Source organism: Scyliorhinus torazame, chromosome 13 (genome assembly GCF_047496885.1).
Source record: "Scyliorhinus torazame isolate Kashiwa2021f chromosome 13, sScyTor2.1, whole genome shotgun sequence".
Taxonomy (NCBI): Eukaryota; Metazoa; Chordata; class Chondrichthyes; order Carcharhiniformes; family Scyliorhinidae; genus Scyliorhinus; species Scyliorhinus torazame.
The window spans coordinates 71287878-71315624 of record NC_092719.1 but is presented as its reverse complement, the minus strand read 5'-3'; the positions used below and the strand labels follow the sequence as shown (position 1 = coordinate 71315624).

At 48.2% G+C, this 27747-nt stretch overlaps 1 protein-coding gene across 12 annotated transcripts in view; it reads right to left on the bottom strand.

Annotated features, from left to right (window-relative positions):
- plekha5 (pleckstrin homology domain containing, family A member 5) overlaps nt 1-27747 on the bottom strand; it is a 525939-nt gene that overhangs the window by 40461 nt on the left and 457731 nt on the right. For 10 of the 12 annotated variants that reach the window (XM_072471741.1, XM_072471740.1, XM_072471738.1 and 7 more), the window contains 7 exons: nt 16129-16209; nt 15878-16027; nt 15252-15353; nt 14350-14464; nt 7019-7071; nt 6262-6450; nt 4608-4728 (listed from right to left, as the gene is read on the bottom strand). In XM_072471741.1, coding sequence (XP_072327842.1) covers nt 4608-4728; nt 6262-6450; nt 7019-7071; nt 14350-14464; nt 15252-15353; nt 15878-16027; nt 16129-16209 — 811 coding nt within the window. The remainder of the gene's footprint in view (nt 1-4607; nt 4729-6261; nt 6451-7018; nt 7072-14349; nt 14465-15251; nt 15354-15877; nt 16028-16128; nt 16210-27747) is intronic. The other 2 variants (XM_072471744.1, XM_072471749.1) reach the window with 1 other exon arrangement.

Below are 27747 nucleotides of genomic sequence, written 5' to 3'. Positions count from 1 at the left end.
AGTTGTTTCATTACAGCTGCAACATTAGCATCTATTTAGTGGGGAGGCGATGGTGGAGTGGTACTGTCACTGGATTAGTCATCCAGAGACCTAGGGTAATGTTCTGGGGACCGCGGTTCAAATCCCACCACGGCAGATGATGAAATCTGAATTCAATTAAAATTAAAGATGACCATGAAACCATTGTCAATTGTTGTAAAAACCCACCTGGTTTGCCAATGTATTTTAGGGAAGGAAATCTGCCATCCATACCTGGTCTGGCCTACAGATGACCCAGGTAATAAATGCTGGAATAGCCAGCAATGCCCACATCCCATGAATGAATAAAAAACATCTATTGAACAATGCGAAAATTGTCCAGCTATGTCCTGTCCACAAAATGCACAACAAATCCAAACAGCCAAATTATCTCCCATTCAGTCGGCCTTCAATCATTAGAAAAGTGATGGAAGCTGTCAGTGCCAGTACTATCTTGTGGCACTTACTCAGCAATAACTTATGCTCAGTTTATCTTCTACCAGGGCCACCTGGTCCAATCCTCATTACAGTCTGGGACCAGTCCTGGACAAAAGAACTGCATTCCAGGGTGAAGTGAGGGTCACCCTTGACATCAAGACAGCATCGGATCAAGGCTGGCATCAAGGAGTCCAAGCAAAACTGAAGAATCAGGGGGAAAACTCTGAACTGGTTGGAGTCATACCTAGCATAAAGGCATATGGTTGTGGTCGTCGGAAACCGATCATCTCAGCCCAGGACACCACGCCAGGAGTTCCTCAGGGTAGTGTCCTAGATCTAAACATCTTCAGTTGCCTCATCAATGATCTTCCCTCCATCGTAAGGTCAGAAGTGGGAATTTTTACTGATAATTGTAGAATGTTCAGTACATTTTGCAACTCCTTGAGATCCTGAAGCAGTTCGTGCTCACATGCAGCAAGATTTGCATACTATTCAGGCCTGGGCTGAAAGTGGCAAGTAATATCCATGCCAAACAAATGGCAGGCACTGGAAGAGTGAATCTAACCATCTCCCCATGACGTTCAATGACATTACCATGGCTGAAATCCTTATAATCAACATTCTGGGGTGACCAATGAACAGAATATGACTAGCCATAAATACTGTGGTTTCAAAAGCTGGTCAGGAGTTGTAAATTCTGAGGCAAGTAATTCATCGCCTGACTCCCAAAGTCTGTTCACCATCAACAAGACACAAATCTAGAGTGCGATGGAATATTCTCCACTTGCCTGGATGGGTGCAGCTCCTACGTTCAAGACGCGCTACACCATCCAGAGCAAAGCAACCTGCTTGATTGGGCATTTCATCCACCCACCACCTAAACATTCATTCCCTCCATCACTCGCCCAACATAGCAATAGTGTGTATCATTCACAAGATGGTACAAAATACACATAAGTAACTTGACAAGGACTCCTTTGGCAGCCTCTTGCAAACTCATGACCTCTACCACCTTAGGCTCAAAGGTATAAGAACACTACTACCTGCAGGTCTCCCTCCAGTTCGCACATCATTCTAACTTGGAACTGTTGCTCTTATTAGCCTTAGTTTTATTAGCTCTAATTCTGTCACCTTTGCTCACGAGTCGCCAGGTATCTTTATGATACTGCCACGTGGTTCAAGCTCGAATAATGATTAATAATACAGCACACCACTTAGTAAATGTTAAATCAACGATCATTTATTATATACAGCAATAAATACTTATACAATAATACTACCTCTAGACTATTACCTACCACTAAAGGCCAATACTTAACTTTGGTGATGGCCCACCAGGTCAGGGAAATGAATGGCTTATCGAATTGGGTCTGGCCTGAGGGATTCAAAAAGGCTGGTACGGGTTGATAGTCTGGAACACCTATCAGGTAGTGATCGCTGGAGTAAGACTTACTTGTTCTTTCGTCGAAGGGTCTCGAAGGTTGTGAGTAGGAGAAGAAGGGTCGATCTGAACTTGGCCCCTTATCTTTATAGTTCCCAAGGGCTTCCCGCCTCTCGGGGCGGACCTTGACCCTGGTCCCAAGTGATTGGACTTGGTCCCAATCACTGGGTTCGATATGCTCCAATAATGGGGCGATTCCTTGATCGGGGGGGGGGTTCGTTCACCTTTCTTTGTCTCGGCCACTGCTGGCGCCGAGGTCTGGATCGGCTTTCAATTGCTAATTTGTTGCAATTGTTCCCGGGGATCGCCGATTAAACTGCAGTTGGCTGGGTTGATGTGCTGCTAATGGCTGCAGGTATCGGTCTGGGCCGACTTCCCCAGAGCCGAATACACTGTTCTGTCTGCAGCTGTCCGTTTGTGCCCTGTTGGCTGATTTTCCCATCAGCCTTTCCAGTTCGCCATTTTACATCGGGGTTTGGCCAAATTAATTGGGAGTCAGCCATTTTAGGTGGCTACAGAACTCTATTGCCATTCCTTTACTGTCTCGAGGGCAAAGAGGGATGGGCAATAAATTCTGGCCTTGCCCACAATACTCACATCAAATGAATGAATACAAAATAAAACTAACCACGGTGAATTTCAAAAAATAATAATGAAGGCTGAAATATTCAGGGCACACAATGGAAGTTTATCTTATTTATTAATACACAGTGCACAGGCATGCAGACACCCCAGGAAGACCTTTTTATCAATTCAGATGTGGTATGTCTCAGGACAGAAGGGATCTTGGTTTGAATCAGCAGAGGGCTGCCTCCTTGGTAACTCACAGAGTCAAATGGCATAGTTTTGTCTCATCTGCTTAATTTGGTTACAGGAAGAGAACGATATGGCAAGAAAAACACAAAAGGTGTTATTTTGGATTTTATTAGCTAGTAAATGTGTTGGAACTTAAATAAATCAGAAACCTGATTTTTACACTTGGATTTGTTCCTTCTTGTCCATTGGATTATCCTTACTAGTGATACAAAGGCTAATTCCATACTGGTTTCTTGTCAGGAATTGCATTTTTCTTTCTGACTTCAAGTAAGTGATCCGACCCGTGAGGATTTAGTAACACAGTTCTCCTATTTCCCCACATTTCTAACATACAACCCTCATTAGTCAGGAGAAGAGGACAGCTGATCCTTAGGCATCAGTTCTGTTTCCTTACTTGACACTGGGGCATTTTAAGCTGATTCTGAAGGAACTCCATATGCAGGTTCACTCTTCCATCCACAGGTGACATGATCATACCAGGAAAAATTCCAAATGCAAACATCACAAGACAGGGGAATGTCTATGGATGCTATTTATATGGACTTCAGAAAGCATTTGATAAAGTCCTTCATAAAAGACTGTAAACCAGAGTTGACATCCAAGGAACTAAAAGCAAATTATTGACTTGGTTAGGAAAATGCCAGGATGGCGGGAGACAGAGTTGGAATATGGTCAGGTACCCTAATTGGCAGAATGTGATTATTGGTGGCCGACAAAGATATGTGTTGGGGCCCCAATTATTCCACTGTATTCTTTAATTACTTTGATGATAGGATAGAAGTTACAAATCCAAATTTATCGATGACACAAATATGTGTAGCACTATAGATCGAAACATGAAATTACAAATAAATGTTAACAGATTACTTGAATGAGCAAAACTCTGGACAAGCGGGGTCTAAAAACAATAGTATAGGGTGCTTTATAAAAGGTGAAAGGTTAGAAACAGTGGAGACATGGAGTCCAAGTACACAGATCATTAAAATGTCATGAACTAATGTAGAAAATAATTAATAAAGCGAATGGGATGCTGCCCTTTATATTTAGAGGAATAGAATACAACAGGGCTTAAAAGTCATACTTCGGTATATAAAGTCCTCACTAGGCCACGCCTGGAGTACTGTGAGCAGTATTGGCCACTACATCTTAGACGGGATATAGTGGCCTTGGTAGGAATGCGACATAGGTTTTCCTGAATCATACACCAGCCTACACAAACTAGAGTTGTGTTCCCTGGCACTAGGAATAATAAGGCGTAACTTGATAAAAGTTTGTAAGGGGAACAGATAAGGTAGAGAAAAATTGTTGGTTGGCGAGTCAAGAGGCATAATTAGGAGGCATAATTTAAAAATTAGAGCCGGATCACTCAGGAGTGAAATTAGGAAACAATTCTACACACGAAGGATAGTAAATGTTTGGAACCATCTCCTGCAACAGCAGTTGATGCGAGATCAACTGCAAATGTTAAATATGATACATATAATCTGAGACTTTTGCTTTCCAAAGGTATTAAAGGATATTGGACAAAGATGGATTATATGGATTTAGGTCACAGATAAGCCCTGATCTCACTGAATGGAGGAACAGGCTCAAAACGTTAAATGGCTTACTCTTGCTCCTATTTCAGCCTATTGTCTTGACATCTGTTTGGATTCAACAATAGAAGAAGATTACAGTGAAATTGTCATGAAAACCAGCTGTGTGAAAGCTTTTCTACCTTTGATATAGGTCCTAACAATATTAACATTTAACTGGTTCAAATCTGAATTATCTGTTCATAAGGAACATGTTAGTTTTCGGCTGACTACACTCAATTTGAATATGATCAAGGACATGTAATCAGGTTAAGAGCGATCTGGACACATGAATCCCATTCTAAACATACAACAGCTACCTTTAGATGTGACACCTTCTTTGTCAGGTACTACTTCTGATTTCTCATCCACATTTGATTCATCAACCTCTGTGACAGTTGTCAGTTCTGGTTCACTCTTGTATAGTCGATAATCAGGACCCTGTAGTAAAGTATTTTGTGTTCAGTAGATTATTATGCTCTCTTAATCGGGAGTATTTGAAAAAAACCTTGATTATTAGTCCAATAATAGACAAATGGAAAATTGCATACAGTTCCTTTCACTTAGGTGGCAATGTTTGATATAAGAATCAAAAATTTGAATAACTTCCCATTCATACAAAATGTGCACCAACAGGTATAATCAAAACCATCAATTCTTTCATGCTGCTTTTATCTGATCTTAAGTAAAATAGCATAACTTGAAGGGCATGCATCCACTTATTCTGAATTTAGGATTGCTGCAAATGTTTTAATTGGCTGTGAACATTGATAGAAATATCTATATTTTTTAAATTAAGGAACATTTGAAAGGTAGTAAAAGTCTCATATCAATAATAAAACGAGTTTGAAAGCGAATTAAGTCGCTTGGCCTGTGAACAGAGTGGATGTTTGGGATTCTGTTATCTTACCCTTTTGGTGTCACTGCAAATCAGTTTCCCATGTGCACCAACACTGAATGGCAATCTAACTCTGGTTGAGTCTTTGAAAACTCTAGGGTAAAGCTTTATACTGACTTTCAAGAGCACTTATGCCCAAAGATGCATGAACCACTCCTTTAGTAGGCTCACGAGATTGGTGTAAAGCCAGATTTTTAATAATTGGCTCATTGGATCTCCCAGGACTTTATTTTTACACATAGCATGCTGCTGTCTCTAATAACATGGAACATTAGCAGGGAAGCTGCATTCTGCACATTTAACCAGGCATCTGCACAACTTACATGTTACTGAACTTAAAAGGGATGTATAGTCTACAATTTAAACTGGGTTCAGCAGCTGCTCAGTACATTCCAGAAATACTGGTAAGAGCCGGTTCGACATTACTAATTGTAGTATAACAGCAGTTTTAGTACTTATCCCACTGATGGAATACGTTTTTAAACTAGCATGTTAAAGTTAGACTCATTAAATGAGCTGTCCTGCTGTGAAGTAATTGAAAGCCAATGAGTATACCATCTAAACTACGCAAAAATACACTACACCCTTGATGAAGCAAATTCATTACTTTTTAAAAACACTAAAATCCATAATTCTGTTCAGTTTGGCACCAATTCAGAAACCTTCAGCCAACATTTCCATTTTTCTGTTTGTTTGAAAATGAAAAAAGATTCAGTAAGATTTATCTTAACAATTGCTGATGCTGGGGCAGGCCACTTGGGAGGGAAACTATCAAACAGTTGCCAGAATATGCCCCAAGACTAAAAATATTATAACCAAAGTTTGCGGATAGAATTCCATTTTAGGTTCTATTTAAAAACTGATCTATTAGGCTACAATTATGCAAGACAGCTCATTTGCAGTGATATTATTCATGAACGATATTAATAAAAATGGATCAATGACAATAATAAAAATAAAACCACCAAATTAAAAAACGAGGAAGGGAAACTATTACATGACATAAAACAATGAGTAAGGGAAAGGTGGTTGGAGCAGGTATAACAGGCAAACAGTGGCAATAAGCAGCCACTTACAGAATCTGCTCCATTCTTTGAATCTTCTGGTTCAAGGTGGATCTTCATTTCGTCTGGTTGATGCACCAGGTTTCTGGCAGAACTAGGCCAAAGGATGCTTTCACTGGGATGAGGGGGAACTGTGGGAGCCCTCTCTGTCAAGTCATATGACTGGGGAAGAGGAGGGCGAGGAGGGGCTGTTTCATCTTCCTAAAGAGTCCATATAATAAATGCACTGCACAGTTTGAGATATGCCAAATATTCTTCCAAAATTTATTGTGCAAATCAACTCATGATCATGCTCAATCATTTTAATTCCAAAAACATATGAAAGAAAATTATGTATTACAATCTATTCCTCAATTCAAAGTCGTCTAATTCAAATGACTAAATAATTACTAGATAACCTTTTTGGCACTGACATTTAGCTTATGTTAGTTAATTTGAATTACTAAATAATTCAATAGTTTGTGTCAAAATGACTTTGAATAATCAGAAATAAAGTGTACTAACTACAAAAAGATGGATGAGTGATGACTATTTTTTCTATTTATGCTTTTCCATCTTCAAAATACAGTACTAAAAAGTAAATTCTCCCTGCCAAGTAAAACAATTACCAAATGAAGATCTGTTTCTAATCTAGATACTGAAATATCAGAAATGAACTTGAGACTGTCTAAAATTGTATTCAGCTACAGATTATATTCAAAAAGATAACCTAAGATTTTTCTTCCCACAAGAGGAATTTGCATGACAATGACTAAAGACCGTTGCTTACCTCCTGCCTACACCTTAACGTAGAAACAGATCCAGACTGTGACCCAGCAGCACCTAAGAACAGAAGCAAAAGCTAAAATAAGATGCTTTGTAGCAAGGGAAGTTTGAATCAAATCCGAGCAGAAACTCATCTTATTTCTGTATTTTACATGGTGCACTGCTATTCTGGAAAATGTTGCTTTCAAAAAGTGATTTAAATAATAATGACCGAAAAGTGCATCCTGACCTCTATATTATTATATTATTATAATTATATATAAAGGATAGAGAAGAGCAAGCATTATTTATTTTCCCCTTTATTTTCCATGCAGCATAACGACAAGAATGATTCTCAATGTGAGCCGGGTTCAAAGAGTCTAAAGTTTTAGTTAGCAGAAATAATGATAACAAGTATTAAATTTCAGAGATAAAATGAGCCTGCAAGATTGCTTCAAGAAAAGTCAGGAGGGCCAGCAGAATTCAATGAGAACTAAAGTGAATGGACAGACTTATGTGCAAAAAGCTTCTTCATTGAACGGAGGAAGATTGTGGGGCAAGAAACATTTGAAACATCTGCCAAGCAAGTTAGCAGAATGAAAAGCATCAGAATTGCAGTTAAATACAAGGACAAGTGATTTATGAGTGGTCTTTGATGGACTAAATAGTCTATATTATTATAGGAGCTGCTTTATATAATTATTCAGTTTGTGAGAGTGCTGCAGAAATCTATTTTGCTTCAAATAGGGTCCTTTAAAAGAAACACAAACTTGAGTACTAGGTTGGAAATGTATGCCACTGCCCTAAAACAAGTAGCAGGGGTTCTCTCTAACATGCAAATCATTTGTTGCCTCAGGATTCCTTTGTTGTGAAGCAATTTTTCCAATGACAGTGGACCCAGCAGCAGCATCATACTAATGCTCTCCCACCAACTGCTGTTCTGCTCCACTCCCAGAAACAAAAATATCGCCCAGCTTTAATTCAGCTGCAGCTGATTTCAAACTGCAGGCAATGCAGAGCAGGATATAACAGAAAAATACATTAAGTCAGCCAAATTAAAGTTAGAAACAGTTGTCTGGGATAGGGGCAGAGAGCTGCAATATACGTGCCACAACAGAGTTGATAGGAAGTTGTTGGTTGAAATTGGGGAACAAAAAGTATACTCATGGATGCCAACCAAAATGGACCAAATATATAGTGGGTAAATTTCCAAATGTATTTTCAAAAATTCTATACTAATAGTAGACTTATGACTAGGTCCGATCATATGGAATCAGAGAACAAGTAGTAGAATAGATAGCAAGTTGGCTACAAAGCGGAAGTTGGCTACAAAGCAGAATACAAAGTGAATTCAAGGTAGTTACTTTGATTGGCAAAGGATGGGACGGTTTTGTGCTGGGGTCAATGTTGTTCACAATTTTCATGAACAATTTGGACTTGGGAATCAGATACACAATGTTAATGTCTGGATGATGCAAAACCGGAGGATGTAACTAACATGAGGAGGGTATAACTAACATGAATGAAATGAAATGAAAATTGCTTAGTGTCACGAGTAGGCTTCAATGAAGTTACTGTGAAAAGCCCCTAGTCACCACATTCCGGCGCCTGTTCGGGGAGGCTGGTACGGGAATCGAACCGTGCTGCTGGCCTGCCTTGGTCTGTTTTAAAAGCCAGCGATTTAGCCCAGTGTGCTAAACCAACTGAGGAGGATGTAACTAATGAACTTCAAGAATAAGCAGACTTGTGACAAATTCACTAGAACATAGATCAGCCTGAAGCAGTACAGTTTGATAGAAAGAATAAAAAGGCCTTTTATTCCAAATTCCTTGGACAGTAAGTGTCCAAATTGGCATACATGATGTGGAGATGCCGGCGTTGGACTGGGGTGAGCACAGAAAGAAGTCTTACAACAGCCGGTTAAAGTCCAACAGGTTTGTTTCATCACTAGCTTTCGGAGCACTGCTTCTTCCTCAGGTGAATGAAGAGATATGTTCCAGAAAGATATATATAGACAAAGTCAAAGATGCAAGACAATGCTTTGAATGGGAGCATTTGCAGGTAATTAAGTCTTTACAGATCCAGAGATAGGGGTCACCCTAGGTTAAAGAGGTGTGAATTGTCTCAAGCCAGGACTATTGGTAGGATTTCGCAAGCCCAGGCCAGATGGTGGGGGATGAATGTAATGCAACATGAATCCAAGGTCCTGGTTGAGGACGTACTCATGTGTGCGGAACTTGGCTATAAGTTTCTGCTTGGTGATTTTGCGTAGTCGCGCGTCCTGAAGGCCGCCTTGGAGAACGCTTACGTGGAGATCAGAGGCTGAATTCCCTTGACTGCTGAAGTGTTTCCCGACTGGAAGGGAACATTCCAGCCTGGCGATTGTCACGCGATGTCCGTTCATCCGTTGTCACAGAGTCTGCATGGTCTCGCCAATGCACCACGCTTCGGGATATCCTTTCCTGCAGCGTATGAGGTAGACAACGCTGGCCGAGTCGCACGAGTATGTACTGCGTCCCTGGTGGGTGGTGTTCTCATGTGTAATGGTGGTAGAGTATATAAATGATTTGGAGGAAAATGTAACTGGTCTGATTAGTAAGTTTGCAGACTACACAAAGGTTGGTGGAATTGCGGATAGCAATGAGGACTGTCAGAGGATACAGCAGGATTTAGATTGTTTGAGACTTGGGTGGAGAGGTGGCAGATGGAGTTTAATCTGGACAAATGTGAGGTTATGCATTTTGGAAGGTCTAGTGCAGGTAGGGAATATACAGTGAATGGTAGAACCCTCAAGAGTATTGACAGTCAGAGAGATCTAGGTGTACAGGTCCACAGACCACTGAAAGGGGCAACACAGGTGGAGAAGGTAGACAAGAAGGCATACAGCATGCTTGCTTTAATTGGCTGGGGCATTGAGTATAAAAATTTGCAAGTCATGTTGCACCTGTATAGAACCTTAGTTAGGCCACACTTGGAGTATAGTGTTCAATTCTGGTCGCCACACTACCAGAAGGATGTGGAGGCTTTAGAGAGGGTGCAGAAGAGATGTACCAGGATGTTGCCTGCTATATGGAGGGCATTAGCTATGAGATGTTGAATAAACTCGGTTTGTTCTCACTGGAACGACGGAGGTTGAGGGGCGACCTGATAGAGGTCTACAAAATTATGAGGGGCATAGACAGAGTGGATAGTCAGAGGCATTATCCCAGGGTAGAGGGATCAATTACTAGGGGGCATAGGTTTAAGGTGCGAGGGGCAAGGTTTAGAGGAGATGTACGAGGCAAGTTTTTTTACACAGAGGGTAGTGGGCGCCTGGAACTCGCTGCCGGAGGAGGTGGTGGAAGCAGGGACGGTAGTGACATTTAAGGGGCATCTTGACAAATACATGAATAGGATGGGAATAGAGGGAGACGGACCCCGGAAGTGTAGAAGAATTTAATTTAGACCGGGCAGCATGGTCGGCTTGGAGGGCCGAAGGGCCAGTTCCTGTGCTGTACTTTTCTTTGTTCTTCTTTGTTCTTTGGTACCCATGTCTTTACCGCAAGCCCACGGATAACCTCACGATGCTTTACTTCTCCAGCTTCCACCCTAAACACATTAAAGAAGTCATCCCCTATGGCCAAGCCCTCCGTACACACAGGATCTGCTCAGACGAGGAGGAGCGTAAGACATCTACAGACGCTGAAAGATGCCCTCGTACAAACGGGATATGGCGCTCGACTCATCGATTGACAGTTCCAACGCGCCACAGCAAAAAACTACACCGACTTCCTCAGAATACAAACACGGGACACAACCGACAGAGTACCCTTCGTCGTCCAGTACTTCCTCGGAGTGGAGGAACTACGACATCTTCTTCGCAGCCTTCAACACGTCATCGATGGAGATGAACATCTTACCAAGGTCATCCCCACACCCCCACTACTTGCCTTCAAACAACCGCGCAACCTCAAACAAACCATTGTTTGCAGCAAACTACCCAGCCTTCAGAACAGCGACCACGACACCACACAACGCTGCCATGGCAATCTCTGCAAGACGTGCCAGATCATTGACATGGGTACCACCATTACACGTGAGAACACCACCCACCAGGTATGCGGTACATACTCATGTGACTCGACCAACGTTGTCTACCTCATACGCTGCAGGAAAGGATGTCCCGAAGCGTGGTACATTGGTGAGACCATGCAGACGATGCGACAACGGATGAAAGGACATCACGTGACAATCGCCAAGCAGGAATGTTCCCTTCCAGTCGGGGAACACTTCAGCAGTCAAGGGAATTCAGCCTCTGATCTCCGGGTAAGCATTCTCCAAGGCGGCTTCAGGATGCGTGACAACGTAAAATCGCCGAGCAGAAACGTATAGCCAAGTTCCGCACACATGAGTACGTCCTCAACCGGGACCTTGGATTCATGTCACATTATATTCATTCCCCACTATCTGGCCTGGGCTTGCAAAATCCTACCAACAGTCCTGGCTTGAGACAATTCACACCTCATTAACCTGGGGTGACCCCTATCTCTGGATCTGTAAAGGCTTAATCACCTGCAAATGCTCGCATTCAAAGCATTGTCTTGCATCTTTGACTTTGTCTATATATATCTTTCTGGAACATATCTCTTCATTCACCTGAGGAAGGAGCAGTGCTCCGAAAGCTAGTGATTTGAAACAAACCTGTTGGACTTTAACCTGGTGTTGTAAGACTTATTACAAATAGGCAGAGGAACAGAGGAATCTGGGGGATGGATACACAAATCACTAAAGGTAATGACTACAGAAAAAGCAAACAAAGCCTAAGGGTTCCTTTCTAAAGGGACAGAATTGAAAAACAGATATGTTAAACTTATATCGAAAATTTGTTAGACATCCTTTGAAGTACTCGAATATTTTGGATCTTCAATTTATAAAAACAAAAACAAAACTTGCATTTATACAGCAATACATATTTTAAATAAGTAGAGTCACTGGAGAACCTATAAGATTTACTAGAATTATATCTGAACTGATAGGTTATCATTAAAGTTTGAACTGTCTGAGGCTTTGGAGGAGTTAGCCAAGGGTAACTTGTTTAAGATCTGCAAGATTATGGAAGGGTTTGATGGACATAGGGAATAGGTGTCAAGAACTAGGGGCCACAAATAAATGTATTAGGAATAGCAGGAGGAACTTCTTTACCCGACGTATGACTGGAAAGTGGAACTTGCTACCTCACTGAGTAGTTGTGGCGAACAACAAGGGTGCATTTAAGGGGAAGCTAGATAACCACATGAGGGAGAAAGAAATAAAATGATGCGATAATAAGGTTAGATGATAAGAGTGGGAGGAGGGTATTGAGTATAAACACTGGAATGGATCTATTGGGTAAATGGCTTGTTTTTGTGCTGAAATCTTGTTTTAGAATGCTGACTTTTTTTGTTTGGTATGGGAGGCAGGGAGATATTTCTCCAGATTGCACATGGTAAACTGTTTTCTACGTATCATGAAGACAGATTGATAATTAAGCTGATCATTCTAACCTATGTCATCAAGAGAGCTAGAAAGGAACTGTTAACTGAGAAAATATCAATTTCAGTTTAGCAGTTCGAAGCAAACTCAAATGCTTCAGTTTAATACTTCATAATGTAACTAACAAGCTCGCTGCAGTTTTCGTAGATTTGAAACAATCATTCGCTGTGGCGTGGAGTGTGTGGTTGTGGGGGAGAAAATACAATTACACCTCACTCTTAGCTTCTACTGGAAACCAGTGGGCGGTACGGTAGCACAGTGGTTAGCACTGTTGCTTCACAGCGTCAGGGTCCCAGGTTCAATTCCCAGCTTGGGCCACTGTCTGTGTGGAGTCTGCATGTTCTCTCCGTGTCTGCGTGGATTTCCTCCGGATGCTGTGGTTTCCTCCCACAAGTCCAGAAAGAGGTGCTGTTAGGTGAATTGGACATTCTGAATTCTCCCTCTGCAAACCGAACGGGCGCTGGAATGTGGCGACGAGGGGCTTTTCACAGTAACTTCATTGCAGTGTTAATGTAAGCCTACTTGTGACAATAAAGGTTATTATTATTATAAAAAACCATTATAGCTCCTATTCTTTATTTGAAGTTCTGTAGAAAAACACCTTTGACCACAAGTCTGTCAGGCAGTGGTCTGCATGTAACATCCTTGAAGGAAAAGAAGATGGTAAATCCTGTTGGGCGGTTCCCTGAGCAGACTGTCAAAGTCATTTGGCTGAATGCCTCATTGTCAGAACTTTCTAACAAGCACCAAGATGTAGCTTGGCTGATGGTGAGACAGGCCCTTTCGGTCAGATCCTCCCTACATGCCTGGAGTCTCACCACTTCTGCACTTTGCCCTCGAGGTGGCTGTGGAGGGCAACAGACTATTGTTCACCTTTTTCTGCAATGTGCCTTGTGATGAATGTAGGAATTTCAGATGTATTATGGGTGTTTGGTGCAGTAAGGGTTAAAAGCCTGGGTTAGTATTTGACTGCTGCAGTAATGTTTGAAAAGAATCCTAGTTTGAAAGACAACAACGGTTTTGGGAGCCAGGAGTGTGATTAAGCCATCGTAAAAAGCTTGGGCTAATGCAGTTTTGTTTGGATTAAAGGGGATTTCCTGTTGAGTTAATTAGATTTCAGCTTGGTAAGATGATGTTGCTACTGGGTGGCGCTAAGGTATCAGCCATTTTTCAGGAAAAGGAGTTCAGTTGTGAGTTAGATGGAGCTGTGAATGGAAGTCAAGCAGTTTTCTTTCTGCAGTTCAGTTAAAGACATGTCTGTAGACAGATCAGTAGGGCAGCTCGTTGGAGAATATTGGAGGTGTGCCTCAAGACTTTTATAGTATAAATTATGTGCCGTGACAGCTAAAAGTTTGGGAACCACTGCACTAAAGCTTGGGGTGGTTGCTGCATTAGTACAATGAGGAAAGGGCTCTGTCAACAGCCTTTCAGCTACAGTGCACCAAGGGGTTGGAAAATTGGTAAACCCCTCAGGCTGAATGCCGAACACTGATCATGAATATAAAAGTATTGAAACTGCAGTGTGGCACTGCAGAGAGGAACGCATTGGAAATAGGAAAGTTGAATTAAATTGCATTTTTTGTAATTTGTCATTTTGAAATGTTTTGCCCTCAGGCTGTATGCCTGACCTGGAATGTATATTGAAAATAGCAGAAGAATTACCCTTGTATAGAGGCACTTAAGGGTTGAACATTCTGTATGGAGACAAGTTGAATTTTATGACACTTTCTGTAATTTATATGTTCAAAGATTTGAAAAGTATTGTTGCAAATTTTATGAGTACAGTATATTTTTGGATAAAATACTTTGGAAGTTCTGTCCTAAAAGAAAGTTAGCTTCTTTTACCAAAGTTCCCAGAAATCCTTCTTTGCTGTTTGCTTTTGGTGAGCCCTTCCATAACATCGTCAATTCTCCAGAGCTCCTTTTGAATCTGAGGGCGTTGTTGACCAATTAATTCCACCTTGAGATAAAAATAAAGTTTGTTCTGACAACAAGCACTGGCATGCATCATATTAAAGGGGAAACAAACAATCTTACATGTGTCTTCCAATCATGTGTCGGACAGTAGTGTCTGGTTGGATGCATCATATGCAAGCAAATACGAACATTCAAAATAAGAGCATTGGTCGGCCATTCGGCACCTCGAGCTGGCACCCCCATTCAACAAGGTCATGACTGATCTGTCTTCGAGCTTCACATTCCCACTACCTACGATAACCTTTGATTCCCTTGCCTAACAAGAATCTATCTACCTCTGCCTTAAAAATATTCAGTGACCACCCCCCCCCCCCCCCCGCCCCGAGGCAGATAGTTCCACTAATGGATTGGATTTGTTTATTGTCACGTGTACCGAGGTACAGTGAAAAGTATTTTTCTGCGTGCAGCTCAAACAGATTATTTCGTACATGAAAAGAAAATACATAGTAGGGCAACACAAGGTACACAATGTAAATACCCAGCCACCGGCATCGGATGATGTATACAGGAGGGTAGTCACAACCCTCAGAGAAGAAAATTCTCATCTCTGTCTATAAGGGATTTAAAAACCGTACCGTCTAGTTCTGGGCCCACCCACAAGAGGAATAATACAACAGGTCTGTGAAAATGGATAAAATATAAGATTATGGAAAACATTATGCACCTATCATTCTATCACACTGAGTATACAATTGGTGGGAAAATGTTATCTTGTTGTTAATATGAACATGCCCAGACATCAGGTCCATCTGTTCAAATGCAGCCAGTACCTGAACTTCATCACATCTGTCCAGTTGTTCTTGTAAATGATTTCTTGCCAGTGTTACATCATACTCTAATTTGTTAAACTCTTTCCATGTTTTTTCTAGTTCCTAAATCACAAGACAACATAGTTTCAATGGCAGATTTTTAAAAAAAGTGCTTTAAAAAGGTACAATAATTTCCATTCTTAGAGCCAACCCCACATGCTGTACACCAGGCTGAATTGGGAACAGAACTTGTACCAAGCCACGGCTTACTGGCACTTAGATGAGCCACCAGGTGGGGTGCAAGAGCTGACTGTGGCAACTTCTTCAGTTTGTCTCCCTAAGCCCCCCCCCCCTCCTTTTTGGAATAGAATGTCATGTTCAGTGCCTTACAGTCAATGATAGAGCAAGATGAGGATTTGTATCATCATCATCTTAAGCTTGCAGTAGACAGCTCGCTGGAGCAGCACATTGGTGTGCAAATTTTATATAAAATCAGAAAAAAAATGTATCAAGTATTTACCGTATTCCATACAAAAATGCTCACCAACAGTTTATGTGGGGGTTTAGCATGCAAAAAAATATTGAATAAGCAATTGGCCTTCGGAACACAATAGCAATAATTAAGGGCACAATGGTTGCAAACTTACTGCAGTGGCTCTCGATACCTCCCGGCAAGTGCTGAGCAGTCCATTTTGTAAGACATCTCTCTGTGAGGCTACACTTTGCACTACAGTAAGGTTTTCTGCATTCATTTCAATCTCCTGACTTGCAGCCAGTAAAGCTTGTTCAAGTGTATGCTACAAAAAACAAAGCCGTACATAATATTCATTGAATGCAATATATTCACTGGATATATAGATTCTGTTGAAACTGAAGTAATTAGGTCATGATTTCTCACTTTCTCCTTGTGCAGCTGCTGCAGTTTCTCCTCTTGCTCATGAACTACTTTATCCTGCTCGCATAGCTGGCTCAGTTTACCCTAAAAAGTAAATTATAAAGATGGCCAAAATGAAGGGAATACACTCTTCCAGAGCAACATTATGACTTTTTTTAGGTTCAGCAGATGCTGAGCAGATACATCAAGAAAAATGTCACCATAAGCACTTATTTCTAATACATTTCCAGAACAACTCTCCAACAAAGCAAATCAGCTTGGTTTACTTGGGGAAAGTAGTAATCTCACATTTTAAGCAAAGTGAAGCAAATCAAAACCAAGTTCACAAACCCTCTCCTTTGGTTTATTGAATACACTATGCCAAAAGTAATCTGATTAACAAATCAGTTGAAGAATAAAAAGTTTTTTAAAACGTATTAATTTAGCTGGTAAACACTTTGACCAATTTGCCACTAATGCATGTACTTCTGGGTAAATTGGGGTGGGCGAGCAACTTGCCCTCAAGAGGTGGGACAGAAATGTTGATAGGTCAATGAAAATGCATGCCTCTGATTTTAGCAGCCATTTGGATTTATTGGCTGTGGGTTGGGGTTTCCAGGGCTCAGGAAACCCATTAGCTAAGAGTAAACACAAAACTGTCAGATTCAGTAGATTCGTTTTTTTTCCAGCACTGCTTGTGGAACAGGAGGCACATGAGTGCTGCCCTCCGGCACCTGCAATCTCTCCCTCTTCCTAGTGATCTGTCAATCATCTTTCCAACCCTGTGATCTGTTGATCTCTCCCTCCTGAAATTGACCTTACCCACCCCCAAACCACCCTCCTTGCTGCAATGAACCCACAGCTACATCTAGCATCTCTTTGAAGTGGTTGATATTTGTAAACATTGCGGTTACAGCACTTCAGAGTTACTCGTCCACGAAGGGAGATGAATGAAACAAGGCTCACAGCTGTGTTTGTGGAAGCTGTCAATCACAGCCCAATAAGAGAAATGAATGAACGGCTTGCAACTAAAGGATCTGAGGGGTTTAAACACAGGTCACTGCTTTTATCTTTCCAGGAATGGACAGGTGGTGATTCCCATGTCTGAGCCAGCAACGATGTCCAGGTGAGTTTTACAACAGCAATATTTTTCACTGCCCCTATCTGGACTGCTCTCTAGCTTCCAGACAGGGATCTCTTTTCTGGTGGGTGTGAGTGAGAGAGAGGGGGTTCCTTTAGTTAGGGGGTCTCTTGAGGGTCTGTTTAATTAAGGGGGCTCTGTTGGGGGTTCCTTAAGTTAGGGGGGATCTCTGGAGCCCCCTTATTTAGGGGGTCTCTGTGGGGGGTCCCTTTATTCAGGGGGTCTTCGGCAGTGCCCCAATTCAGGGGGTCTCTGTGGGGAGTCCCCCTATTCAGGGGTCCCCCTATTCAAAGGGTCTCTGAGGGAAGGCGGGTTGACCCCGAATATCGGGGGGGGGGGCTGCTTTACGATGTGGGGTGAGGGGCCAGCCGGGGCAACTCGCTATTGGGCTGTCTGCTCAAAATGGTGATCTTGTAGCGGAATTGCCTCATATTCCTCGCCATGCACAAAGCTGCATGGCGAGGGTACTCAATTAGTTATTGATCTGCACTCTCAGCAGGAGCATAAATCAGTTCCAATTTTCTATTCCTAGCCTAAAACTCACTGATCATTATTCCCTGGTTCCTCTCTCTTGCCTTTCTTGGTTTCTCTCTCTCGCCTTTCTGAAAGAGGGGAGTGACTTGCACAATTTTCCAGTGTAGAGGAACACTTTCTGCATTAAGAAAATTTTGAAAGGTTGCAGTTAGGGCATCTACAAAGTTCTCACTGACTTCCTTTAAAACCCTGGGATGGGAATTATGTGCTCCTGGGGATTTGCCACTCTGCTGTGCCATTAATTTCTCTATCATTGTTATTGTGCCTATGTTAATTTTGTTGAGTTCCTGTCCATAATTCAACAATAGCTTCCTTGGAATTTCTGGCATGCTGACCTTTGCAGAAATTGCAAATACTAATGCCAAATAATTATTCCTGCATTTCATAATCATTGACACCATTACTGTTATAATGACTCAGTGCCGCACTGATGTCTCTAGTCTTTGTCAACACTCTGCAATAAGTACCATCTATCCCAGCAGATCTACTGGTTTTGGGCTCTTTTAGTTCCATCTTATTAATGTATATTGTATATGTCATCGCACATAGAGTCTTGAGACAAGTCGTCATTCTGAATCTTTACTGTCTTGTGCACATCCTCCACTGAAACCAATTTGTATCATTTATAGTTCAACACCTCTTCTCTTACTGCCTTTTTCCTGCTGATCCTAGTCTTTTTTAATAAAGGAAAGAGTGTACTTTTCTGCTTTATGTCTGAATTTAGGATGAATAAAGAGAATGAGAACTAGAATTATTTTAGAAGTTGCCACCCAGCCAGATAGCGGTGGCAATAATAGTTGATAGGTGACTAGGTTTTTAATATTGCAATACTATTCAGCTGTAGCAATACAATTTTCTTGTCACAATTTTCCAATATCTATGGATTCCATAAATAATACTGGTGGTTCTGTCTCATCCTTGGAGACCCCACAAAGAGAATATGCATGACACTAATATCCCAAAGATAGTAGAAGGAATTGATCTCAGCCAGACATTTCAGTGGTCTGCACGAGAGTTGGAGGGAAAGAGAAAGGAATGGATAGAAATAGGAAATTATGAAATTTCCTTTGCAGTCTATGTTTCACTTTTGAAAACTGTTGTTCTCAGTTGATAAATGGATAACCATCAAATAAACATGAACAGAAATATAGGGCCCGATCTACCGGTCGCATCACGTCCAACCAGGAGCGCAACATTGCCAGCTGATGGCGGGATCAGATCTACCCAGCAGCCAGATCTACCCAACATTGCAAGGCGGCACAATCAGGACCCTGAAAATGGGCATGACCAAGGTACACACACCTAAGTTGGTTTTAAACCTATTAAGGCGTACCTCACGCGGGATCAACAAGCCTCCCAGCGTCTAACGGGTTCCCCATGGAGACTCCAGCCGGGCCCCGTTCAGTACTGGTCCACACAAACATGGAACAGCTGGAAAGACACCAGACCATCAAAGGCCCCTGGGTGGTCAGGTACAGTGCAGGGTGGGCTCTCTAGCCCTCCCCTGGAACGCAGGCATCCTGGCACTAGCAGGATGCCCGGGTGGCACAGCAAAGCCAGCAAGAGCACTGCCAGGGTGCCAGTGCTGGGCTGCCCGGGTGGCACTGCCAAGGGTCAGGGTCTGAGGAGGACTGTGCCCAAGAAAAGTGGGTAAAGGGGGGGTGGTTATGAAACGTGTGTGTGTGTGGGGGGGTGCAGGGCGGGTTATGACGGGGCCTCTGGAAAGTTGGAGGATGTGATGGGTGGGTCCTGAAAAAGGACGGGGTGTGGTGAGAAAGCTCACAGCCATGTCGCCAAAGCGACCAGCCCAAAGATTCGGCAATGCCGACCTAGTCAGGCTGTTGGACGTGGTGGAAGCCAGATGGGATACCGTGGGCGAGATTCTCCATTCCCGCGCCAGTTGGGAGAATCGCCTGGGCCGCCAAAATTTCCCGGGACGCCGGTCCGACGCCCTCCCGCGATTCTCCCAAGCGGCGGGAACGGCCCGGTCGAGTTCCGCGGGCCACAGGCCGGAGAATCGCCGGAGACACCCAAAATGGTGATTCTCCGGCAACCCCGCTATTCTCAGGCCCGGATGGGCCGAGCGGCCAGGCCAAAACGGCAGGTTCCCCCTGGCGCTGTCCACACCTGGTCGCTGCCGTCGTGAATGGTGCGTGAATGCTGGGGGGGTGGCCCGCGGGGGGATCCTGCACCGGGGGGGTACCTCAAATGTGGGGTGACCCGCGATCGGTGCCCACCGATTGTCGGGCCGTCCTCTCTGAAGGAGGACATCATTCCTTCCGCGGCCCCGCAAGATCCGTCCTCCATCTTCTTGCGGGGTGGACTTAGAGAGGACGGCAACCGCGCATGTGCGGATGCCGCCAGTTATGCGGTGCCGGCCGCGTCATCTATGCGGCGCCCCCTTTATGCGGGCGACAAGGCCTGGCGTGTGTAGATGACGCGGCCCCGATCCTAGCCCATTGTCAGGGCCTGAATCGGTTGGGATCGGGGCTGTTTCGCGCCGTCGTGAACCTCGACGGCGTTCACGACGGCTCGGCCACTTTGGCGCGGGAGTGCAGAATCTCGCCCACTGTTCCCTCGAGGGTCACGGAGGCTCAGCCATAGGGCAGCCACCACTGTGTCGGAGGAAGTAGCAGCAGTAGTCAGCTTGGGGAGTGTGACCAGGAGGACCGGTACCCAGTGCCGCAAGGTCAATAACTTCCGCTAGGCCGCTCGGTGAGTTTGCACCGGATCCCCGCCCTCGCACATACTCTCCTCCACCCCCATATGGCGCATCTCTGCAAGCCCTCACCCACAACCCCCAAGTCCCGTCCCCCCCCGCGAGTAACCATGCATGCGGCTAACGATTCCCCCTCTATGTCCTGCAGGAGCAGTTGGCCCATAACCAATGGGAGAGGGCCCAGACGGCCGCAGGGTGCCGGACATCAGATTCCTTACTCCTTGTGAGGAATGATCACGTGGATGGCAGTGACCACCATAGAGGTCAGCGCACAGCACAAGAGATGAGGATCCACCGACCCCCATCCAGATGGCCTGCCAAACATGAGTTGTTAATGCCATACAGACTGACCCATGCCTTCCACTGACCAAATGTTCATTCTCTTGCAGAACCTGCAGCTGATGGTGCCAGCCCATCCAGGTTGGCCCACCCCTGCCTCCCAAAAGAACACCTCGGAGGAGGGCTCCAAAGATGCCACCATAATAGTCGTGGCACAGCTGACATCCCCACCCTCCAACAGAGCAAAGGCACACTCCTAGATGGGAGTGGACAGGCTTCTGGGGCACATTCTAGTGAGCACCGCACAGTTGCAGATTGACATCAGGTGGAGGCAGGAATGCCCAGGCGAGACAGCAGTTGGAGGTCTTCTAGATCCGCGTCCCAGCCAGATGCTGAGGCTCTGGAACAGGTTTACCCGGAACTGATGCAGACGATAGGGTGCGGTTGTGAGATTCAGAGGGGAATGTCAGCACCAATCCAGCAGGTCCATAGCCGATTGGACGAGTCCCAGAGACTACCGGCACAGAAGATGATGCCGGCAATACATGGCACCAAGGCCAACACTGCTGGGGTGGCGGTGGAGAGCCTGGTGCACAATGTCAGCAGCGTGAGTGGAGGTATCCAAGTCATGGCTCAGTCGGTGATGGCCATGACTGAGCACCCCGTAGCATGTCCGAGTCACTGGGGGACATGACCCAGTACCAAGCGGACTTTGATGAGGCGCTGCGGGGCAAATCCCAGTCTCAGGTGGGCATTGCTGAGGCTCTCCAGAGCACGTCCTGGTCACTAGGGGAGGTCTCCCAGTCCCATGTGGGCAGAGCCAAGGCACTGCAGAACATGTCCCAGTATCAGGGGGAACATAGTGGCAGAGTATGTCCCAGTCGCTGGGTGATGTGTCCCAATCGCAGGAAGGCGTTCCCAGTGCTCCAGAGCATGTCCCAGTCCCTGAGGGTGCTGATACTGTGCTGCAGACATTGGGGAGCCGTCAGGCCTGGCTGAGGTGAACCCCAGGGCCCTATGGGCACCGACCGGGAGGAGGGGGCACTGGGTGCCAACCCGGAGCCACCCTATAAGTGACGATGGTGGGCACCTGCTCCCCCAAGACCCATCCCGCTGACAACGGCGCGTCTTGGAGTCAGCACCTGGAAAAGGATGGCACGATGGGGCATGTGCCTCCGGCAAGTGCGCCGGTGCCCTCTGGCCCCAGACTTCCAAGAGGATGTCTGCCAGGGGCATCGAAGGCCAGGGATGCAGTACGCAGCAGGTTTCCTCCACCTCTGATATGCATCCTGGGAACACACCTAGGTGTAGTGTGAGAGCAGGATGAGGATCACTGAGAGAGCATGGTGGGGAGGAGGTGAGATGGGGTTGGGTGCATTATGAGGGGGGTGGAATGGAATCGCTTCTCGGTCTTTTGGCTAAGATGAGTGTGAGATCAGGGGCGAAATTCTCCGTTATCGGCGCGATGTCCGCCGACTGGTGCCAAAAACAGCGCAAATCCCACCTGCATCACGCCGCCCCAAACGTCGCTAAGTCTCCGGCCCGGAATGGGCTAGCAGCGACGTGACGCTATCCGCGCTGGCTCACGTGGTTCACGCCGCACGGCGTGACGGCTCAAAAGACGCGTTGCTCCCCCACCCGACCAGAAGACCCGACCGGATGGCCGCCCGCCGCTCAGCCCCGAGGTTCCAGTCCCACGACATTGAGGCGCTCCTGGTCGCAGTGGAGCAGAGGAGGGAGGCCCTGTATCCCGGACACGGCCGCAGAGTCGCCCCACGCCACAGTCGGCATCTGTGGAGGGAGGTGGCAGAGGCCGTCAGCGCTGTGGCCCTGACACCACGGACAGGCACCCAGTGCCACAAGAAGGTGAACGACCTCGTCAGGGCAGCCAGGGTGAGCCCCCCCCCCCCCCCGCCCGATATCCATATCCCCATATCTCCCCTCCCCCATATCCCTCCTCCCCCATATCCACCTTCCCACATTTCTCCAATATCCACCTTCCCCCATTTCCCCAAGTGAATCCAGCCCTAACCTTAACCTCTGCAATACACGCGCAACCGATGGCGTGCATTCATATACCTGTCTAACACTGTTGCCTTTTACCCCTGCCACCACCCCCCACAGGAGAAGCGCGCACACAACACCAGGGAGCATGTGAGGACTGGAGGAGGCCCAGCTGATGAGAGGCCACTGACCGAACATGAGGGAAGGGCCCTGGAACTGGCTGGCGGGCCTGAGGACCGGGAGGTTGCTGATGCAGAGGTCGGGGCTCACCAGCAAGTGAGCCACCGACAGCCCGTCCCCATATCCCCCCTCCCCCATTCCCCCTATATCACCTGATCACTGCCTGCGTGTCTAACCATGCATGCTTCATTGTGTATCGCAGGAGCAAACGTCGAGACACCCATCCCCGCAGATGCAGACCGCCCGCATGATGCCCCTCGGAGACCACGGGAGACCCTGACCCTCTGGCATGCGACGCCCGCATGATGCCCCTTGGAGACCACGTGAGATGGAGAGACCCGGACCCTCTGGCATGCGACGCCCGCACGATGCCCCTCGGAGACCACTGGAGACGGAGAAACCCTGACCCTTTGGTATGCGACGCCCGCACGGTGCCCCTCGGAGACCACGGGAGACGGAGAGACCTGGAGCAACAGGGAGACGGCGCCCCCGTCTCATGCGAGTGCGGCGACGCAGGCGTGTGCCACCCAGCGACGAGAGGGGCAGCCACAGGCCCCCGTCACAGCCGAGCCACGAAACCACAACCCAGGACACTCCTACCCAAGAAACTGAAATACAGGACAGTGACACAGATTGGATGGGCGGAGACGAACCGCCACCCCAAAGTGCCATGGACTCAGAGTCGGACGATGCGCACGACACAACGCCACTGCTGTCACCAACAACCTCCACCATCGCAGAGACACTCACCTCGGTTGGGCACTTTAGTGATGAGGCGTCTGGTACACTCACTGGTGCGCACAACACAGCCGGCCCGGTATAGCAGGTGGAGGTAGGAGCAGCAGAGGGGCCGGGCGGTCGGAGGGCAGCCCGGCGCAAGCGAACAGATGGATCCCGGGTTCCTGGAGTTACCACACCCACCCATAGGTCCGATGCAACCACCGAACCTGAGACGAGCGAAGAGGGTGACGGCCAGCTTGCGGCGGCTGCAGTCGCAGGTGGAGGAGTCCACCCGTGTCCAGGAGCTGGCAGTGATGCCGGTCGTGCGTGCCACCCAGGCCGACACCGCACGGGTGGCGTCCGCGGTGGAGGCAATGGGTGCGACGGTGTCAGACATGGGGAGCGGTTTGCGAGGCCTGGGGCTTTCCGTGCAGGCGGCGGCTGTGGCCCAGGACATGGCAGCCCTCTCACAGGAGGCCATGAGCAAGCGCCAGCGGCAGATGGCAGAGGGGCTCAACTCCGTGGCACAGTCTCTGCAGGCCATGGCCCAGTCTCAGCAGGCCATCGCTGAGGGCATCGGCGCCATTGCCCATGTGCTAGCCGGCGTCGCACAGTCACAGACAGGGATTGCCAACTCCCTGAGCTCCATGGCTGCAAACCTGCAGACCCTTGTCGATACCAGCACGGGCCTCCAGGACTGGCAGCGCCAGATGTCGGGGGGGCGTCGGATGGCCAGTCCGTTCGCATCCCCCACCCATGTAGAGGCCTGGGGGCCATCGGGCACCCCGAGGGAGGAGGAGGTGCTGGGGCCTGTTCCGGGTCGCATTGTAGGGGAGGTCCCGGAACACCTCAACACCTCAGGCTCCCCCCCTTCCGTCCCAGGTGCATCGGGTGGGCAACGGGCAGGACAGGCTGGCAGCTCGCCATCCCAGTCACCCGGGCCGCAGCCTGGCCCATCTAGGCCAGGACGTCCCAGGAAACGGCCGCCAAAAGGATCCCGTGTCAGAGGGCAGGAATCACAGGAGCCCACCTCCAGTTCTGCTATACCGTCTGGGGAGCCACCTAGGCGTAGTCAAAAGGCCCGTAAGGCCAAACAATTAGACACTGAGTAAGTTGGCATGGGTGCAGGGTACAGATGAGGTTTAGGGGCTAGGGCACGTGCATGAACTCGTTTAGTTATTAAAGTCAATGTTACACCTACAGAAGCTGCCTTTGTGCTCTGTCCAAAGCGTGCGGGGGTGTCATGTACGTTGAGCGCAAGTGTGTGTGTGAGGGGTGGTCTTACCTCAGCCCCAGATGAGTCTGCCCCCTTCCCCTGGGCCGCCATCAACATCTCCTCGGGCAGAGGACGGGACCGTGCGCTGCAGTGTCACAGCCGCATGCAGGGATGGTCCGGGTGGATGGTGGTACTGTGGCCATGGGTCAGACATAGTTCAACGATGTGGAGCCAGGAGCTCATCGTAGGGCGGGTTGTCATCATCCTCCAAGGCCTGCAATAGACACGCGTCCACCGGCAACTGTGTGAGCCCGGCCGTTGTGCCGCAGGTGGATCGGCAATGGGGAGGGGGGTGAGGGTGCTGGTTGGGTGGTCGGGTGGGGGGGGGGTGTGGGTGGTCGGGTGTTGCCATGGTGTGCGGTCTGTGGCCATACTACCCGATTCCCACGCCCATCTAGTCAGTGAAGCGGGCGTCTATCAGTCTGTCCCGTGCCCGCTGGCCCAGCCGGTAACGGTGGACAGCCACCCGCCCGTGTCTTGCCCGTCTGCCCTGACCATTGCCCCCATCCCCTTCATCTGGGGAGGACTGCGCCTCTTCCTGCGGCTCCTCCACTCCGCTGTCCTCTGCCTGCGGCACATCGCCCCTCTGCTGGGCTATATTGTGCAGGACGCAGCACACCACAATGATGCGGCCGACCCTATCTGACCGATACTGGAGGGCGCCCCGAGAGGTCCAGGCACCTGAAACGCATCTTCAGCACGCCAAAGCACCTCTCTATCACTCCCCTTGTCGCTACATGGGCATCATTGTAGCGGTTCTCCGTCTCATTGCGTGGCCTCCGTATAGGCGTCATCAGCCACGATCGCAATGGGTAGCCCGTCGCCCAGCAACCAGCCCCTCAGCCGGGGATGGCGTCCCTCGTACATGCCAGGGATGTATGACCGCGACAACACGTATGAGTCGTGTACACTGCCCGGGTAACGGGCGCAGACGTGCAGGATCATCATGCGGTGGTCGCAGACCACCTGTATGTTCATCGAATAGGTCCCCTTCCTATTGGTGAACACGGCCCTGTTATCTGCAAGTGGCCGCACGGCGACGTGCATCCCATCAATCGCGCCCTGGACCATGGGGAACCCGGCCACGGCAGAGAAGCCCACGGCCTGGGCATCTTGGCTGGCCCGGTCCACAGGGAAGCGGATGTAGCGGTGCGCAATGGCATATAGGGCGTCTGTCACTGCCCGGATGCACCAATGTCTGCGATATGCCGGATAGGTCCCCACTCGGTGCCTGGAATGACCCCGTTGCATAAAGGTTCAGGGCCACCGTAACCTTGACGGACACGGGGAGAGTCCCCCGCCAGTGCCACGCGGTGACAGGTGCGCCAGCAGGTGGCAGATGTGTGCCACAGTTTCCCGGCTCATCCGGAGTCTCCTCCTGCATTCCCGGTCCGTGAGGTCCTGGTATGACAGCCGGGGCCGGTACACATGGGGCGTCCTCGGGTGCCTCCGTTGCCGTGGGGCCGCGACGTCCTCCTCCCCCTCCTCGTCCTGTCGGTCAGGTGTCCCTCCAGCCTGGTCGGCTGCCGTCTGCCCCTCTGCGGCAGCCTGCGCCGCCTCTCTGGCACACTCCTCATCCTCCTCCTCCTCCTCCTCATCCAGGGCAACATAGACATGAGCGGCTGCCGCCACGGCGGCCAACATCGCTGGCTGACCGGAAAACATGACGGCCTGTGCGGGGGAGGGGGGGAAACGACGACATGTCATCATTGCCCATACCCCCTCCTCCCCCCCCCCAGCCAGGTGGCATGGACCGCATGGGTCCGACTGTTGGAGGCTGGCATCTGGCCAGGTGGACCAAGTCACTTGCCCTCGCACCCCCCCTTCCCGGCACGGACCCCCCCCCACACGCCCCCCCCCCCCCCCCGGCACGGACCCCCGGCCCCGGCCCGGACCCCCCGTCCCCCTCCCCGGCACGGACCCCTCCCCCGTCCCCCTCCCTGGCACGGACCCCCCCCCCCCCCTCCCCGGCACGGACCCCCCCCCTCCCCGGCGTCCTCCTCCCCGGCACGGACCCCCGTCCCCCTCCCCGGCACGGACCCCCCGTCCCCCTCCCTGGCAGTCATCCTCCCGTCCCCGGCACTCACCCCCCCCCTCCCGGCACTCCCCCGGAGCCCAGCCCACTCTAACCACTCCCCCCCCCACCCCGCCGCACTCTCACACACACAACCCTACACACACCTCTCCCCCACACATACAGACTGTGGCCACGCCATCACCTCTCCAGCGGCCAACCCGCCAGGCCATCACCCACCTCCACGCTGGTCGGCGTCAACCATGAGCACTGGTTGACGCCAATTAATAGGTGGTTTGAATTACGCCGACGTGACCCGTGATCACGTCGGCGGGACTTTGGCCCACCCGGACGGGAGAATATCGGCAGCCCCGAAATCCACTGCCTTGCGCCCACCCGTGCCATTCTCCGAGGCATGCGGTGCGATTGACGCCCCGCCGACTTTTCTCCCTTTGGAGAATTCGGCGGGCGGCGGGGGCGGGATTCACGATGGCCCACGGCGATTCTCCGACCCGGTGGGGAGTCGGAGATTCTCGCCCCAGGTGTAATACCTGAATCTGGTACGTCTCTCTTGTGGGACCATGAATTGGATTCTATTTGAATTGGTTTTTGGAAAAGGCAAGGAGCTGGATTAGGGTTTGCCCCTGTCCACACTTTTGAGGTCTGGCTTTGAGAGTATTTTTTTAAAAATGAGTTTGAGGGGGGGGGGGGTGTTGGAGAGAGGGTCTGGAAGGGTTGGAAAGAGTGGGCCGGCCTGTCGGGGAATTGGGACAGTT